The sequence below is a fragment of the Triticum urartu genome, chromosome 7A (assembly GCF_056163025.1).
Source record: "Triticum urartu cultivar PI428250 chromosome 7A, HENAU_Tu73, whole genome shotgun sequence".
Taxonomy (NCBI): Eukaryota; Viridiplantae; Streptophyta; class Magnoliopsida; order Poales; family Poaceae; genus Triticum; species Triticum urartu.
This window is the reverse complement of record NC_141879.1, coordinates 137,698,116-137,716,784: the sequence shown is the minus strand read 5'-3', so window position 1 is coordinate 137,716,784 and position 18,669 is coordinate 137,698,116. Positions and strand designations below refer to the sequence as shown.

Below are 18,669 nucleotides of genomic sequence, written 5' to 3'. Positions count from 1 at the left end.
CGTGCGGCCGCTCCAGCGTTCGGGAGAGCGCGCGCGCGTCAGTCAGCGTTTAGGAATTTTGTTTCTGATTATGGGACAGGAAGCTGGCCCTGCAATTTGAACCAGACTCATCCGTAAAAAAAAACAGACTGGTCAAGCCCAACTAAAACGGAAAACTCGACATGTACTCTGGACCAATCCATCCATTTCGAATTACTCACGGATTAGATTTCACTGAGACAAGTCTTTGAAAAACAATTGAACGACCAATTCGTAGCTTTCGTGATACAAAATCAGTGGCACAAATAAGTACTCCGAATACAAATCTGACGACATCAATTTTGTGTCACGTAACGTACAACATTATAGAGTGATTGGTGGTCAAAGGCTCGTCCTAGCGAAACCTATTAAATTAGGACGTTAAGTCAAACTCTTGAGCTCAAATGCTCAGGAGTTGTGAACAGTAAAAAATCAAAATAGTCTGGATTTTTTTAACAACATTGTTGAATGTTCTACAGGCGTGAACAATTTTGCAAAGAAAAAAACATTCCTAATGCTCCGGGCGAAAAAAAGAACAAAAACGGTGCTCCAAAAAGACTAATTTTGAAAGCATATTCGTCCAATCAAATCCATAGAACATCATTGCAGGGCCAAAAATTTGAGGCTCACTGCAGTAATCTTGAGGGCGGAAAGGACCTGCTTGCACCGTAAACATGACTGCATCCAGATATCAAACACCTCCATAGGTATCAGTAGGTCAGATAATTAAGCACAACATTTTTACAGAAAGTGAGAGCATCTGAAACAATGGTGCTGCAGATGTACCATCAGACAGAAAAGTCATAAGTACAAAAATGTGTGAGAGAAGATGAAAGCTCCAACAACATTTACTTCATCAGAAGGAGCTACTAGTGCAGAAACATGGGGGCGAGTTTTTGGGACAATAATTTGCTGACACGAGAGGTCAAAAATAGCCATGGCATAATTCCAACCTGCAACAGAAACACAAACACGAGGGGTATTAGAGAACATAGAACAGCGTAACTTTTGTGTTAATTCCTGTGAAAATATCCAGCAAATTAGCTAGGACATTTGGATAATCTTTTCCAAACATGTGCATTCAAGATATTTGGGAGCAAACGATTAAAGGAAGCATGAAATAGGACACCCGCACACTGTATTTGCCAATCCTGCAAGTTTATGTATGTACACAGTAGGGTGTATCCCCAAAAGGAAATTCCTATTCATGTATTCCAGGAGAATATTTTTAGCATTGTGATAAAACCAAACTTGTCCTGTGCAAAGGAGAACCTTAGGCTAAACTTTGATTATGCTTACCACGACACGTCCTGTAGCAGCATCGACGCCTTTCCAGGAGAACATCCTTCCTGTAAATAATTCAAAATCATCAACTTCTTAATGCCTTGATGATGTGTTTTTCCGGCAGATACATCTTCATGGTTATACGTATAGTGTGTCCATGAAAACCAGTTTCGTTCCCAGAGAGTAAACAAGAACAAACATCCAACTCGAAAGTATGTTGCCTTTAGAGAAGTTGAAAGTATGTCAACATTCAATGATCTTACAGTCAAATATTATTGTATACCAAATATAAATGCAATTATACATATTAATGATCTGAAAACGGATAGAATGATATGGTAATTTGGCAGTTTGTCTAATTGTATTCGGTGGAGCTGGAGGGAGTATCTGGTTGATGAATTACTTTATTGGAAATCACTACACCACTACTTTGGGTAAAACTTTGTTTTTGCCACTCTAGCTTTTGCCCACTTTGCTTATGACATCGACAGTCTATCTCTGTACACACCTCTGGCTATTACTTTTTCAAATACAGAGATGTCAGTACTTGAATATGACAAACTCTAAAACTTGTGTTTGTATGAGCTCTCAAGAAAAAATAAACAGGACTAGCCTTGGTGGCATTTTTGTAAGAAGAAAGGCGAGCACCAACCCAGCGGAAGCTGAGCCTCAAACGCAGGTCGGAGGGCTGTCAACACTTCAGCATGCTCCAGCTTGCCAACTGGTCAACACCCAGTTCTCTGAAAAAACTTTGACCAACCAGGACTAGCCCTCGGTGGCATTTTTGTAATCTATCTATACCAATATAAAAAGACCCAAAGGGGCAGATCCAACTGATCTCGGCCATCGAACTAAGTCAATCCAACGACCTATACTGCTCCAATGGTGAGCGTTAAACGTGTTTAACATGCAACTAATATCATACCAAATATTGCACTAATCACAGGATTAACACACAAATAATAGAATACCTAATATCCGCGTGCAATTAATATATTGCCTAAATATTAACGTGTGTTGCGTTGCACATGCGCATTTACTAGTAAGAAGAAAGGCGAGCACCGAGGTTGAGCCTCGAACGTGAGTTAGCGGGCTGCGAGCAGTTCAGCCTGCTCCTGATCTGGCCTAGCCAACTGGTTGACACCCAGTTCTCATTTATATGAGCTCTCAATGTTTCAAAATGTCGAGTGTACACATTCTAAAATGATATACTATATATCACGATGAGCAAGCCTGGCAATTTAAAGCACAATGAGCAGACATCAGGCAGCTAATGAGGCTTTGGGTTTGGAACAAGTTAAGTGACAAGTGGCATTAACAAAGTGAGCAGACCTGGCAATTTAAAGCACAATGAGCAGACATTAGGCAGTCAATGAGGCTTTGGACAAGCTAACAAAGTGATAAGTGGCATTAACATACCGAAGGGCTGTAGAAGATGGTTGGGGACGGTAGCTACAGGTGCACTCCAAAACGACAGAACGAGCAAACCATAGACTAGGACCTACCACCAGATCAATTTCATGAGACACTCCTGAGGGTATAAATGTCAAATACAACAGAGAACAAAAACTAAAATCATGAAGCACCTTGGTAGCCTTCAGAACTTTGCCATATTTCTCATGTTGAGACTGCTTCCCCTTAATGTCCGACTGTTGCACTGCAAAATAGAAAGAAGCTTATTTGTGTGCTGCATACTGATGGATGAGATTTGCTTTGATATCAATACCGGTGGAGGGTTTTCGTCCCAAAGAAATATAATTTTGGTAATCGGCTAATATGAGAAGAAAGATCACAACCACACCCAAATGTTAAGGGAACTAAATGTTTCAATGTAGGCAGCCAAGAATTCAACTCTTACATTTGGCTAGATCCTTCTCTTTGGCAGCAGCCAGCCTCTTGAGCTTTGCGGCCTGCGCAAACGTCGAGGGCCTGCAACAAGAACAGGGAAGGAATCGATGACATTGCAAAACATAAAGTTCTGAAGAACAACTCTATCAGAATCACCAAATCAGAAGACAGAGGAGAGGGTGCCGGTAAAGAAATCGCCTACGTTGACAGTGCACTGGACTCCTTGAGAAGCTGCGTGATTGCCACCCGTAGTTTGACCTGCTCATCGCTCACTGATCCCCTCTGCAACACATGAACCGGTCAGGACAAGATTACCTGAACATAGCAGTCGAAATCGCGCAATGCAGCAGATCCACCAATCCTCCTCAATTCGCCACGAAATCGATCCTACTCTTCCACAGAGACCGAATTCTCCGGGGGGGATCGGCGCCAAATTCATCGGGGGGGAAGAAGGAGAGAGAGAGAGAGAGCTTCCGTGTCGCTGACCTTCTTGGCGAGATCGAGCATGCTCTCGAGCACGTGCACCGCGCAGACGAGAAGGAAGACGAAGATGGCCGCCAGGGCCATGGTCGCCGGTGGCGAGCGGGGCGGCGCCGCCGCGCGTGGGGGTCAGGGCGGTGGCGGTGGTGGTGACGGGTTCGTGGGTGGGTGGGTCTCCGTTGTGCGCGTGCGTGAGCCCGACCGGCCGAGCCAGGTAAGGTGCCTTGTGCGCGGCGTGGAGCGATACGAGCCGTTGGTTGCTGGGCCATCTATCGCGCTCGACGGCCCGGATTGGTTCAGGAGACCGGATAGGAGCCGTAAGAGGCTGGAAGGGAAAGGCACCACCTGACCGGGGAGGCGAAGCGGGATCCATGGCGCTGTCGAGCACGGAGAAGAAGACGGCGGCGGAGGTGGTCGCGGCGCTGGAGCTGCACCGCCACCCCCACGGCGGCTTCTACCTGGAGACCTTCCGCGACCCCTCCCTCACGCTCCCCAAGTCCGCGCTCCCGCCCCAATGTGTGTAAGCTTCGCCTCGGATTACTCACTGCATTCGCCTAGATTTCTTGATCTCGCGGTGGGATCTTCGACTAGACCACTCGGAGAATTGTAGAAGCGCTAGCTAGTTGCAGTAGCTCTTCAGTTTTCCTTAGTACTAGCCGCACTCCGTTTTGTGAGCTGGGGCTCGGTTAAGTGATGTTAATTACTTCTAGTTCGATATAGATCAGGAAACAGCACCATTGCTGGTGAGCGTTGCATTGTTCCGTGGTTGAAGCGGTGCCCGGATAATCCACTGAAGATAAAAAGGCCAGCATTTTGTTTGGCTATTAAAATTGCTGCTAATTCTCAAATCCGATCCGTCCGAAATGTTTGATTTGATTTCACTATTCTCCACCCCAATGGTTGCGGACAAAGATTAGACTCTTCCCCCAATCGCTCATGTACTTATTGCATCTTATTTACTCTCTGATTTGGTTTGAAGAAATTCATTGTTTCTCATGCTTAGAAAGTTTGTTGTTCATGTGCTATTTTCTAATTCAGAAAAATATTTTATGTCATTGTTTCCTGAGTTTTGCGCATTGACGTTCTCAAGCAATGAGCAATGCGTGTACTTACAAATTTGTGTCTGTAACTTCATGGATTTTGATGTCTTCTTGCACATCAAAAATTCAAGGTAGTAAGAATAAATGCACGAAGAAGAAAATACGTTTGTAAATTTCAAGACAATTAATTTTGCATGTTTGTTTTATGTTAGTCGAGCATGCTTTGTACCTGCACTATAGCTAGTGTTAGAAACCGTAGTGGTTGTTTTTAGTGGAGAAAGTGAAGTAGTTAGCACTAAGGGACTTGGGGTTATAAAAACTGTTCGGGATGCGCAAACCCCCGTATTTCTAAACCCTGACTTCTTGCTAGAAAAAAATACAAGCAGACTTGTTATTTATATTAGGTGATGCTGTCCATGTTTTAGAATAATTGTGGAAATAACATGAACATGGCCCAGACTTGGCATATGACATTTACGTCTTACCGTTTATGAGATTTCGTAACCGCTCGAAAGGTTTGTAAATTAAAAGCCTTCTCTTGGATCTCCAACATATATTTTAATCCATCAGATTTTCTTGTTGAAAAAATCTGTCAGTCATTGCTAGTTTTCTGAACCTTGCGTGTGGATCTGCTTATTTATGAGCATGAATAAATCAATAAATTATGTTGAAAGGTTCATTTATCCTTTACTGTTCTGCCTTTTTGCCAGCCAACTAAATTATGCATGTCATAACCAAGCCAAAGTGTTGGTTGTCTCAAACATATACCATCCAAAACCTGTGACTTGGTGACATCATCCTAGCACATTAAATTGTTCTTTTATGGTCTTCTATTGTTATACAACTCAGCTTAGCCAAATTTGTGCTATAATTCTGCTGTGACTTGTCAGTTTGGGGCTATGACAACACACATCAACATTCAAAGGATTTTGCATCCTTGTGCCTATGAACCCTCTTGTCAGAATAACGAGACAATCTGTTAGCTCACCTGAGCCATCACTACATTAACTTTCAGATGTTAGAACAAACAAACTATCAAACAAACTGAATAACTGAGACACTCGTACCTATGGTAGTAAGCCTTATCTGCTGCGTATCCTTAAATACTTTTTACAAGCACCATGCACTCAAAACTTCCGTAATTGGCTAATATAAGTGCAATGTCTAGTCGTTTCTGATATGTGTTAGTTTCTAAAGTTGGTAACAAGGAAACTCATAAGTTGATCAGTTGGATGTGCTGAGGTTTCTGAAGAATAGCTTCTGTTAAGCAATAGGTCTTTCCTAATTTGTTACTTCGTGTTTAATTCTTCTAGATAAGGTGGACCGTGCTGTGAGTAGTGCAATCTATTTCCTGCTGCCTGCTGGGGAGATCGCTCGGCTGCACCGCATCCCTTGCGCTGAGGCATGGCACTACTACATGGGGGAGCCCCTCACGGTCTGCAAACTTAGCGCAAAACAAAGTTGCTGATCATTTTCTAAGTATGCTGCCCATCTTATCCAATATAATACCCATTTCAGGTATTTGAGGTGCATGATGATGGGCAAGTCAAGATGACAGTAGTCGGTCCCGATCTACGGAAAGGGCAGAGACCGCAGTACACGGTCCCTCCGAATGTGTGGTTTGGCGCCTTCCTGACCCACGACATCGAGTCCTTCACTGATGACGGCAGTGTTTTTGTCAAGACACCTGGACGGGACCCTGACCTGCACTATTCTTTCGTTGGAGTGACCTGTGCCCCGGCATACCAATTCGAGGACGATGAAATGGCCACACGCGATGGCATGAAAGCTTTGGCTCCTAACGCGGAAGCTTTCATCAATTACCTTGTTCCAGCTTAGTGCATTGCTGCTGCAAGTAGGTTGTTGTTTGTGGTGAACATCTTCTATCTGCTAGTTATTGAAAACTAATGTGTATGGGTTTCAATTATTTGACTTTAGAGAGTAGTTCAGTATGGAAGTTGATACTCATGTAATCAAGTATGGAAGTTCAGTAAGGTTTGCTCTTTTTTCATGAATAAATACCATCCACTGGTGATATGTGTTTCTGTCGTTCTGTTTATGCCTGGTGGGTGTCGTTCTTATCAATAATGAGAAGTGCATGAACTAGTGACGCTCATAACAACAGACATAAGGATAAACTACCAAAATTTGAATGGAATCATTCACGTGACTCCCAATTTAGCGTTCATTTGATCGCTGCATGATAAGTTGTTAAGCGATGTTGGTTCTACTTAGCCTGTGTTTTCTCTTTGGTGATGGAACGCTAGTTGTTAGTCTTTATTTTTCATGAACTTTGTAATAATACATTGTTTTTTTTGGTAGGTACATCGTCTAGATGTATAGGTTGAAAAGGCTAAGAAAAATTTGTTTAAAACATCGATAAAGCTCTTATAGTGGCTTATAACCTACCAAAGGAGCAAGCTCGTAACCAAAGGATTCATAGCTATTGACCTACCAGAGGACCAATAATTTCATACCACTGTCTACCGCATAACTCTTTTATAAGGAGCAAGTCTTCCCTAAGGAATAACTCGTTCCTCAGTTTACTTCTGCCTTAGAATTCCATTTCGTGCAATATTTGTCATGCCTCTTTGCTAAAGGCATTTGAATTTGATAGACATGGGCATAGAAGGCACCGGAAATTTTTGATGAATAACTCGAATTGCAACATCCACTCAGTCGTGCTTAGCTCCGAGCCTCATCCCCCAGGCCGGACGGCGCAGTCATTTTTTATGTACCAGCACTCAGATCCTTCGTCTATATCTTTGTACATGCCATTAGACCAACATGCTGTAGTTGGGCTACGCACCACATTATCATGCCATCTTTAATGTACCAGCACTCGCATTGCTTCTGGTTCAGTAAGTATGGGGGGAAGAGGCATGAGAGAGGGGGGCTGCCAGACAAAATGCAACATGGCTTGATGGATTTAATCATTCAGCCTTACAGCAGGGCAACAAATTTGCGATCAGTCTGTTTTAAAGTAGAGCCTCCAGATTTGTTTGCTTTTTAGCCTGACTTGTCGGAATGGCACCAATCACTAACTCAGGCAAAAGTTACAAGACTGGCCCCAAGGCCGTCTAATTTCATCAACAATTCTTGATCGCGTTCCATGATGTTATAACTAGTGAACCAAAAAATCAAAGCACCGATTAATGCACTTTGTAGCTATTGCCTAGTATTGCCTCGTGTGCTCTGACACTCCTCCTCGAATACTTGCAGACTTGCAAGACGGCACAGACGTTGCTAGCCGTAGGTGGCACCCTGTCGATTTGTGACTGCTTGTGGTGATGCCTGCTAACCATGGGTGCCCGCGCATGTGGAGCATTTAGGAATTCTCATCAATGGTAAGTCACAAATGACAGGTTTGTAAAATGAAAATCTTCTCTCTAGGATCTCCAACAAATATTTTTAATCCATTAGTTTTTTTTCTTGTAAGTATCCATCAGTTAGTGCTTGTTTTTCTGAAGCTTGCACGCGGATCTGCTGGTTTATGAGCATTAATCAATAAAATTATGTTGAGAGGTTTCTATATCTTTTATACTTCTGCATTTTTGCTGGCGAAGTAAATTATGCATGTCATAACCAAACCAAAATGTTTGTTGTCTCCAACATATACTCCCTATGTTTCTTTTTACTTAGCATATAAGATTTGTTCGAAGTCAAACTTTGTAAAAGTTTGACCATGTTGTTAGAAAAAAAAAATCAACATTCACAATATGAAATCAATATCATTAGATGCATCATGGAATTAATTTTCATATTGTATAACTTTAATATTGTAGGTGTTGATACTTTTAATATAAATTTGTTCAAACTTTATGAAGTTTGACTTTGGAGAATTCTTATACGTGGAGTAAAAAGAAACGGAGGGAGTACCATCAAAACCTATGACTTGGTGACATCAGCCTAAAACATTAAATTATTTATGGTCCTGTGTTGTCATACAACTCTGCTTAGCCAATTTTGTGGTATAATTTTGCTTTAACTTGTGAGTTTGGGGCTATGACAAGACACATAAACATTCAAAGGATTTGTCATCCTTGTGCCTATGAGCCCCACTGTCAGAACAAAGAGACATTGAATTATCTCTCAGATCACATGAGCCATGACCCTTAACTTTCAGATGTTACAACAAACAGACTGAATAGGAGAGACACTCAAACCTATGGTTGTAAGCCTTATCTTGAACCTATCCATAAATACTTTTTCAAGCACCATGTATGCAACTAGGCAAACAAGTTGAAGCTGAACTACACAAAATGGGGAGGTACAGAGACAGGGTAGAGAGGTTCAGAGGCAGCTCCATAAGCTAGACGCACAGAGCATGTATGAACGGGAACGGCACCCAGGACAGGATCGAGGCCCTAGCATCAGGTTTTGAATGGAAGGCCCAAGTTTTGAGATCACAACAGCGTTGAGGCACCGCAAGTTCGGGCGCATCAGCCGGAACGCCACGCCGTCACACCCAGAGTAGGTGATCAGCTTGTAAACAGAGGATGTGAAGGCTTTGCTGCCTGTCAATGCTGGATCTCAGCACCCGGCAGTCTTCAGCGCCAGGAAACGGCTGCTGGGGGATGGCTGCCGCGAAGCATTTGGACTCTTCTTCAGCCACCGACGATAGCCTGGGTGCAAAGCAGGAACGAAGCTCGGAAGAAAGGAACTTGCTGACGGAGGCGAAAAAATCAGTGGCATGGGAGTAGAGTGTTGGGAACTTGAGCCGAAGCGGTCCATCCACCGCTGCTCCAGGAGTCCGACCAGAAGGAGGTTTTTCTGCCGTCCCCAAGCTCCACCGTGGTGACGTCCCTGTACTGTACAGGGGGGCTCAGCTGTGAGACAGGGTGCCAGACAGCCGTAAGAAGTGCACGTTTGTCCTCGCACCCCTGAAACTCCCGCCAGAACCAAACCGCCCAAGCAGATTGTTGCAGTTGGTGTAGCCGATGGAGGAGCTTGAGGAGGAGGCCGCGATTTTGCACCTCAAGAGAGCAGACCACGAGGACGTCGTTGCGGGGCATTCTGTAAGCATATTGTCCATCTATCCAATAATACCCATTTCATGTATTTGAGGTGGACGATGATGAGGAAGTCAAGATGACAGTAGTCTGTCTCGATCTACCGAAAGGGCAGAGACCACAGTAGACGGTCCCTCCGAATGTGTGGTTTGGCACCTTCCTGACCCAAGACATCGAATACTTCACTGATGATGGCCGTGTTTTTGTCAAGACATCCGGACGGGACCCTGACCTGCACTATTCTTTCGTTGGAGTGACCTGCGCCCCGGCGTATCAGTTTGAGGACGATGAAATGGCCACACGTGACGGCATGAAAACTCGGCATGAAAACTTTGGCTCCTAACACGGAAGATTTCATCAATTACCTTGCTCTAGCTTAGTGCATTGTTGCTGCAAGTTTTTTTTTCATTTTTGAAAAGGGGTCAGGCCCCGGCCTCTGCAATTGCTGCGTGTGATATGATGTCCAATTATTTGACTTTAGAGAGTACCTTAGTATTGGAGTTATTTTTTTTAGAGAAAAGGCATACGCCCGACTTTATAAATAAAGCCATAAGGCAAGTAACAACCACATCACAGAGAAGTACCAAACAACACCCAGGCCCCAACGACGGGCGAGATGGAAGAAAAGACAGTCAGGTACATGGCACCCTCGCCAGTACACGGCACGCAGGCCGGAAGAGAATGACCAACTGAAGGTAAAGCACCCGAACCAAAAGAAGCACTTAAACATCCCGCTCCTGTCTGCATAACTGGGATGCCGTAGCCCGGACTTTGGAGATCAGCAGAGAGAGCGCCTGTTGGTCGTTGACCTTAGTCAATGATTTCCACTGCTGCATGAAAGCACATGATTTAAACAAGCAGTTAGCAGGTTTAGCCAGAAACACACGTTCAATAGTAAATTTGTTCCTAGTCGTCCAAAGGGACCAGCAAAAAGCACCCAGGCCCACCCAAAAGATACGTCTAGATACACCCGAAAGATTGTCAGCCAAGCTGCGCAACTCGGAGAAGGAGCCAGGGGCCCAAGAGACAAGAAGCCACTCCCTAACGCAGCTCCAAATGAGTTTTGCCAGGGCACAATGGAAAAAAGTATGGTCCGTGTCCTCCGCAGCACCGCACAAAGCACAGAACTGGGAGCCCGGCCCATTTCTCTTACGAATTTGATCAGCCGAGGGCAACCGGCCTCTGAAAGCTTGCCACAAGAAAATCCTGATTTTGGGAGGAATACGGGCCTTCCGGATCTGGGAAAACCGATTAGTGGGCGTGCCACCAACAAGCCTAGAATAAAGCGACTTAACAGAGAAGCGCCCAGAGGCAGACAACGGCCAGACTACCGAATCCCTATTCGTCGAGAGCGATGGGAAGAAGGCAGTAAGACGTTGCCAGTCTTCAAACTCTACAGGCGACAGGGAGCGGCGGAAGACCAAGTTCCACCCCTGGGCAGCCAACTCCGCAATAGAAATGCTAGGATCAGAACAATAAGAGAAAAGGGTGGGGAAGGACACCGAGAGGGGTGAGTCTCCGCACCACCAATCAAGCCAAAACCTAATCGAGGAGCCACCCCCAACAACAAACTTAACAAAAGATTGGAACACATGTCTAACTTTGACCAAGGACTTCCAAAACTGAGAGCCACCACGCGACTGAGCAAACATCGGGCTGGAGGACGGGAAATATTTAGCCTGAAGAATCGACAGCCAGAGGGGCTGATCCTCAGCACTCATAATCTTCCACCACCATTTGATCATCAAGCATTGGTTCATGATGGAAGTATTAAGGATCCCTACCCCTCCCCCCCCCCCCCCCCAAGGTTTTTGGGCCTACACATCAAGTTCCACTTAACAAAGCGGTATTTGCGGCGATTGTCCGCCATGTTCCAATAGAAAGCCCCACGGTGTTTATCAAAACCTGCATGAATCCAAGCCAACAAGAGATAGAATCCCATCAAGAACATGGGGAGGGAGGAAAGACGAGCATTAATTAAAGCCACTTTACCCGCATTAGTATTATATCTACCCCGCTAGGGAAGAACCCTGTTTCCCACCTTTGTGACCACCGGGGCAAAATCTTTGGCATGAAACACGTCCGGGGATATAGGCAAGCCCAAGTATTTGAACGGAAAGGACCCCAACTTACAATTGAGAAGATGTGCCACACGCACAGCTTCCGATTCGTCCACACCAGTAACAATCTCTTCACTCTTGGCAAAATTAATCTTAAGGCCTGACATCGCCTCAAAGCAAAGTAAGATAAACTTGAGGTGTGCAAGGCAGGCATCGTTCAGCTCAACCATAATAATAGTGTCGTCCGCGTATTGGAGGTGGGTCAGACCTTGGGGAAGAAGATTAGAGCTAACTGAAGAGATGTGCCCATAGGTAGCTGCCCTAGATAGCAAGCGGGATAAGGCATCCGCAACGAAGTTGAACAAAATGGGCGAGGCAGGGTCACCTTGCCGCAGGCCCCTACCATTGGCAAAGAACTTGCTAACCTGACCATTAACATTGATGGCAGTGTGGCCTCCCGAGACCAACCGCATGATTCTATGAACAAGGGGTCCGTCAAAACCTTTAGCCAATAGAACCCTACGCAGAAAAGGCCAACTCACGGAATCATAAGCCTTCTCAAAATCTAGTTTAAGAATCACCGCTTTCGAATGGCGAATCTTGAGGTCATGAACAATTTCATGAAGGCAAAGAACCCCGTTCAAAATGAAACGACCCTTAATAAAAGCCGACTGAAACGGGCTAATGGTCCGATGGGCAATGGGGGAGAGGCGAGTGGCTAGCCCTTTGGCAGGAAACTTGGCGAAATTATTGATAAGGGCAATAAGCCTAAATTGTGAAATCAAGTCTGCTCCCTTGACTTTCGGTATAAGAGTAATGACAGCGTAGTTGAGGCGAGAAATGTCCACCGTTCCCAACCAGAACCCTTGTATAATATTGCATATGAGATTCCGCAACTGCGGCCAAAATTTCTTAAAGAAGGGGATCGAAAACCCATCAGGCCCCGAGGCAGCGTTCGGGTTAGCCGAACTGATCACCATCCAAATCTCCTCGTCGGAAAAAGGGACCAACAGTTCCATGTTTTCGTCTGGAGAGATCCTACAACCCACATCCCAGAAGTCGGAAGAGAGGGCAAGACCAGGGTCCGGCTTAGAGCCGAGCAGATTGGAATAAAAACCAACGATGTGGCTCATAATGAGGGACTGGTCCGAGGTTCTGATGCCGTCAATCATCAAACTATCAATGAAGCATTGACGTCGTCTGCCATTAGCGATCGCAAAGAAATAGGCCGTCATGGCATCACCCTTCAATGTCCAATTAAGGGCACCTCGCTGACGCCAGTAAATTTCTGACTGCTGGTGCAGCAACTTCAATGCGTCTTCCAGGGAATAGCGAGTAGCCCACTGAGAGGGGGAGAGACCAGACACGTCAGCAGAGTGATCTAGATCCCGAAGCAGAGATTCAAGACTATCTTTGTCTCTACGGAGCTCAGCAGCCCTATTCCGAGACCAACCCCTTAAGAATTTATGAAGCTCATATGACAGTTTGTGCCAATCATCCATGGGGCCAAAGGAACGTCGAGGGGAAGAGAGAAGATTAGAGATCTTAGAAACCATCATCTCACATAAGCCTTCCACAACAAGCCATGAGGCATCGAACCGGAAATGGGAGGGAGGCACAAGGGAGAGGATGCCCGCGTCAACGACCAGGGGGACATGATTAGAGCCAACCGCGGGCCTGGCTTTAAGCAGCGCACGAGGGAAAAGCAAATCCCACCTATCAGAAACAAAAACCCTATCTAGCACCGACCGGACAGGAGAGGACTGGTGGTTAGACCAAGTGAACCGCGCCCCCACCCTAGGGAGCTCGCGGAGCGCACAACTACTAATGAAATCATTAAAAGCATTGGCAAGAGTCCAAGAAAAATTAGAATTATTCTTATCCGCCGGAGTCCGTAACAAATTGAAGTCACCCCCAATAAGAAGAGGAATAGTACACGCTTCAATCTTATTCGAAAGTTCATCGAGAAAAGAGGGGCAAGCGAATGATCCGTGGGGCCGTAAACCACCATAAATTCCCATAGAGTATTCAGCTGACGGTGATGGACCACACAACTAGCCCAAAAAATACCATGATCAAAGGCAATGAAGTCGAAAACGTCCCGCTTGGACCCTATCAAGATACCCTCAGAATGGCCCGAAGCAGGGAGAAAGTGCCAGTCGAACCTGTCCATACCAGCCACCGCCGAAAGTTCAGGAGAAGAGAAGGATTCCTTAAATGTTTCAACCAAGCCTAAAATGTCAATATGTTCTCCACAGACTAAGTCATGGATCTAGTCTCGGCGCCCCCTAGCACCGAAACCACGAATATTCCAGAATAGAGCTTTCATTTGAAGGTAAGGTTTTTAATACGAACACGGGGCCAAACAAGCCTTAGAGCGCTTGGAGTGACCTTTCTTAGCTTGAGCGGGGGGTGAGGACGTCTGGCCACAACCATCTGTCGCACCACCCGCCCCAGACTGACCCTGAACCCCAGCAGGGCCAGCGACACACGCAGCCTCCACGGCTTTAGCAATGGCAGCCTGGGCTGCCTCATTCGCCCTAATGACAGAAAGTAGGTGAGAGGGAGAGCCCAAACCCGGTTCAGCAGCCACCCCAATATCAGACATAATATGAAGCAAATGGTCATCCGATAATGCAGGTAAAACAAGGCGAACAGGGGAAGCAGGGAGAGGTGGTTGGACAGACGAACCTGCAGGAGGAAGATCCCTAGTATTGGAGTTATTGTTCATGCAATCATGGTGTTCTAGTTATGTATGGAAGTTCAGTATGGTTTGCTCTTGTTTCTTGTGAGTAGTTTATGTTCAGTAGGTGGCTTTTTTAACTTCAAACTAAAGAGCATGAACTGGTGACATGAACTAGTGCCACTCTACAGAAGCATGTACTACCTACATTTACATAGAATCCTCCACGTGACTCCCAAATTATGGTTGATGTTGATCACTGCATGATAAGTTGCTAAGTGATGTTGGTTCTACTTAGCCCGTGTTTCCTTTTGATGATGGAATGTAAGTTGTTGGACTTTATTTTCCATGAACTTTGTAATTATAATTTGTTGGTTGGCTATGTGCAACATCTAGATGTATAAGTTGAAAATGTTAATCAAATTTGTTTAAAAGATCGATAAAGCTCTCATAGTGGCTAACCTACCAAAGGACCAAGCTCATAACCAAATGATTCTTAGCTATTGATGAGTTCAAGCCACTGTCTAGTCACACAGCTATTTTATAAGGAGCAAGGCTTTCCAAGGAATAACTCATTCCATGGTTTACCCATTTCGTTCATTATTTGTTACGTCTTCGCACTAAAGGGAATGAATTCGATAGACATAGGCATAGAAGGCACCGGGAATTATTGATGGATAAATCGAATTACAACACCCACTCGTTTGTGCTTAGCTCCGAGTCTCCTCCTCTTGCTCTGCCGGCTCATGTGTTCATTACGAGCACTCTCCCTGTGCTTAACAGTGGAGCAACATGCTGCAGTTTGTGCTATACATCGCATTTGCATGCCATCTCAGATGAACCAGCACTCATATGGGTCAATAAGCACCAGGAGAAGAGGCAGAAGGAGATGAGGGCCAAGAGAAACAAGCAGCATAGCCACTCGATGGACATCACTTTAAAGCCTTACAGTAGGACCAATCAACAACTCAGGGAAAAGTTACATGACTGGGCCCCAAGGCCGTTTAATTTCTTCAACAATTCTTGATTGCGCTCCTTGATATTGTAACTAGTGAACCAAAAATTAGAGCACCGATGAATGCGCTTTGTAGCTATTGCCTATTATGGCCTTGCGTGCTCTCACATTCCTCCTCGTATACTCTGCAGATTTGCGGTACGACACATGCATTGTGAGCCGTAGGTGGCGCCTTGTCGATTGGTGACTGCTTGTGGTGATGCCTGCTAATCGTGGGTGCCCTAGCGTGTCGCTTGCACAATGTCGCCCCGACGGGAAAATGGGGTCCTTTGTTGTGCTCCCCATTTCTGTGCTCTGACACTGCTGTTAGCTTGCCTTGATGTAGCTTTAGGCGTTCACCTAGATTTTTCGATCTCGCATTGGGCTTTTGCACTCTTAGATTAGACCACTCGGACTAGAGCTTCCAGAATGGTAGAAACACTAGTCCACGAGGTTTCAATGACTGTAAGCAACTGCGCAGTCCATTTTGCGAAGTGGGTTTCAGATTAATTGATGGCAATTAGTTTGATTTAGATCAGGAAATGTGCCAATATCTGTGAGTGATGCATCATTGCTTGGTTTATGGGGTGCTTGTGAAGTGTTACCATCAACATCCTTCTTATGTGCTATACCTGTGTAATCTACCGAAGATAACAAATTTAGCATTTTATTGGCTAGAAAATTGTTGCTAGTCCTCAAATCTGAACCTTTCAAAAATATTTAATTCGATTCCATGCTTTTCCATCCAATGGTTGTGGGGAAAGATGAAACTCGCCACTAATGACTTCTATACTTCTTGCCCTCAGTTACTCCCCGGTTTAAAAATTGCCGTTCATCTGCTAATTCAGAAAATTATTCATGTCAATATTTTCGAGTAATGCACACTGAAGATATTCTCAAATAATGATCAACCGGGGACTCAGGGTTATCCAAACTCATTTGGATGTGCAAACCCCCGTAGTACCAAACCTTAACTTCTTGCTCAAGAAAATACAAGCAGACTTGCTATTTATATTTGGTGATGCAGTCCATGTAGTAATATAAATTGTAGAAATAACATGAACATGGCCCAGACTTGGCCTATGTCATTTACAAATTATGACTTACGGTTATGGGGTTACCTAACCCCATACATGTTTCTAATGAAAAACTTCTCTGACAAATATTGTAATCCATCTAATCTTTCTTGTTGAAAAATCCGTCAGTTAGTCCTGGTTTTCTGAACCTTGCAGGCGGAGCTGCTGATTTATGAGCATTAATCAATAAACTTATGATGAGAGGTTTCTCTATCTTTTATACTGCTGCCTGTTTGCCAGCCAAGTAAATCATGCATGTCATGACCAAGCCAAAATGTTGGTTATGTCCAACATATGCCATCAAAATCTTTCACTTGGCAACACCAGCCTAACATAGTAAGTTTTTTATGGCCTTATATTGGTGTATGACTCTGCTTAGCCAATTTTGTGCTATAATTCTATTGTAACTTGTGAGTTTGAGTCTATGACAACACACACCAATATCCAAAGGATTTAGCATCCTTGTGCATATGAGCCCCCTGTCAGAAAACGATACACTGAATTATCTCTCAGCTCACATGAACAATCACTATGTTAACTTTCAGATGTTACAACAAACAGATTTAATAGTCAAGACACGCATACACATGGTAGTAAGCCTTCTCTTGAACATATCCATACATACCTTTTCAAGCACTATGCACTCAAAACTTCCATAATTGGCTAATATAAATGCAGTGTCTATTCACTTCTGATATTTTTTAGTTTCTAAAGTTGGGACCAAGGAAATCATATGTTGATCACTTGGTTGTGCTGAGGTTTCTGAAGAATAGCTTTTGTTAAGAAATAGTAGTTTCCTAATTTGTTACTTCGTGTTTAATTCATGTAGATAAGGTGGACCATGCTGTGAGTAGTGCAATCTATTTCCTGCTGCTTGCTGGGGAGATCACTCGGCTGCACTGCATCCCCGGTGAAACATGCCACTACTACACGGGGGAGCCCTCACAGTCTGAAAACTTACCTACAAACAAAAATTGCTTATCATTTTCTAAGGATGTTGCCCATCTTATCCAATATACTACCCATTTCACATATTTGTGGAGCATGATGATGGGCAAGTCAAGATGACAGTAGTCGGTCCTGATTTACGGAAAGGGCAGAGATCGCAGTACACGGTCGCTCAGAATGTGTGGTTTGGCGCCTTCCTTACCCACGACACCGAGTCCTTCACTGATGACTATAGTGTTTTTGTCAAGACACCCGGACGGGATCCTGACCCGCACTATTCTTTCGTTGGAGTGACCTATGCCCCCGCATACCAATTACCAATTCAAGGACGACGAAATGGCCACGCGCGATGGCATGATAATTTTGGCTCCTAACATGGAAGCTTTCATCAATTACCTTGTTCCAGCTTAGCGCATTGCTGCTGCAAGTAGCTTGTTGTTTGTGTTGAACATCTTATACCTGCCAATTATTCAAAACTAATGTGTATGATATGACGTCGAATTATTTGACTTTAGAGAGTTTCAGTATGGGAGTTGATATTCATGTAATCAAGTATGGAAGTTCAGTAAGGTTTGCTCTCTTTTTTCCTGAATAAATACCATCCATTGCTGATGTCTGTTTCAGTTTATGTCCAGTGGGTAGTGGTCTTACAGACAATGAGAAGTGCATGTCACATGACTCCCAATTTAGCGTTCATTTGATCGCTGCATGATAAGTTGTTAAACGATGTTGGTTCTACTTAGCATGCGTTTTCTCTTTGTTGATGGAATGTTAGCCGCCAGGCTTTATTTTTCGTGAACTTTGTAACAATACAATGTTTTTTTGCTAGGTGACTTCTAGATGTATAGGTTGAAAAGGCTAAGTTAATTTATTTAAAAGATCGATAAAGCTCTCATAATGGCTTATAACCTACCAAAGGAGCGAGCTCATAACCAAAGGATTCATAGCTATTGACCTACCAGAGGACCAATAATTTCATACCAATGTCTACCGCATAACTCTTTTATAAGGAGCAAGGCTTCCCTTAGGAATAACTCGTTCCTTAGTTTGCTTCTGCCTTAGAATTCATTTCCGTGCAATATTTGTCGTGGTTCTAGGCAAAAGAGGTTTGAATTTGATAGACAAAGGCATAGAAGGCAGCAGGAATTATTGATGGATAACTCAAATTGCAACATCCACTCGATCGTGCTTAGCTCCAAGACTCATCCTCCTGCCATGTTGGCTCA

At 44.3% G+C, this 18,669-nt stretch overlaps 2 protein-coding genes across 2 annotated transcripts; one reads left to right on the top strand and one right to left on the bottom strand.

The window, feature by feature from the left end:
• Positions 1–658: 658 nt before the first annotated feature.
• On the bottom strand, positions 659–3,864 carry LOC125526059 (tail-anchored protein insertion receptor WRB-like protein). The gene is made up of 7 exons (XM_048691086.2): positions 3,637–3,864; positions 3,353–3,432; positions 3,161–3,231; positions 2,889–2,959; positions 2,722–2,803; positions 1,318–1,367; positions 659–971 (listed from the first exon to the last, which is right to left on the bottom strand). Exons 1-7 carry the CDS (start codon positions 3,715–3,717, stop codon positions 888–890), a joined length of 519 nt encoding a protein of 172 aa, XP_048547043.1. The 5' UTR covers positions 3,718–3,864; the 3' UTR covers positions 659–887.
• Positions 3,865–3,954: 90 nt separating this feature from the next.
• Positions 3,955–6,723, top strand: LOC125526058 (uncharacterized). The gene is made up of 3 exons (XM_048691085.2): positions 3,955–4,146; positions 5,984–6,105; positions 6,189–6,723. The coding sequence occupies exons 1-3, from the start codon at positions 4,002–4,004 to the stop codon at positions 6,507–6,509; spliced, it is 588 nt and encodes a 195-aa protein (XP_048547042.2). The 5' UTR covers positions 3,955–4,001; the 3' UTR covers positions 6,510–6,723.
• Positions 6,724–18,669: the final 11,946 nt, after the last annotated feature.

Excerpts from the sequence above, each read along its gene's own strand:
- LOC125526059 (XM_048691086.2), bottom strand. The coding sequence starts at position 3,717 with ATGGCCCTGGCGGCCATCTTCGTCTTCCTTCTCGTCTGCGCGGTGCAC. Across the intron at positions 3,433-3,636 it reads TGCTCGATCTCGCCAAGAAG|AGGGGATCAGTGAGCGATGA; the intron begins GTCAGCGACACG and ends CATGTGTTGCAG. Across the intron at positions 1,368-2,721 it reads CCATCTTCTACAGCCCTTCG|GAAGGATGTTCTCCTGGAAA; the intron begins GTATGTTAATGC and ends AATTATTTACAG.
- LOC125526058 (XM_048691085.2), top strand. The coding sequence starts at position 4,002 with ATGGCGCTGTCGAGCACGGAGAAGAAGACGGCGGCGGAGGTGGTCGCG. Across the intron at positions 4,147-5,983 it reads GTCCGCGCTCCCGCCCCAAT|ATAAGGTGGACCGTGCTGTG; the intron begins GTGTGTAAGCTT and ends TAATTCTTCTAG. Across the intron at positions 6,106-6,188 it reads ACATGGGGGAGCCCCTCACG|GTATTTGAGGTGCATGATGA; the intron begins GTCTGCAAACTT and ends TACCCATTTCAG.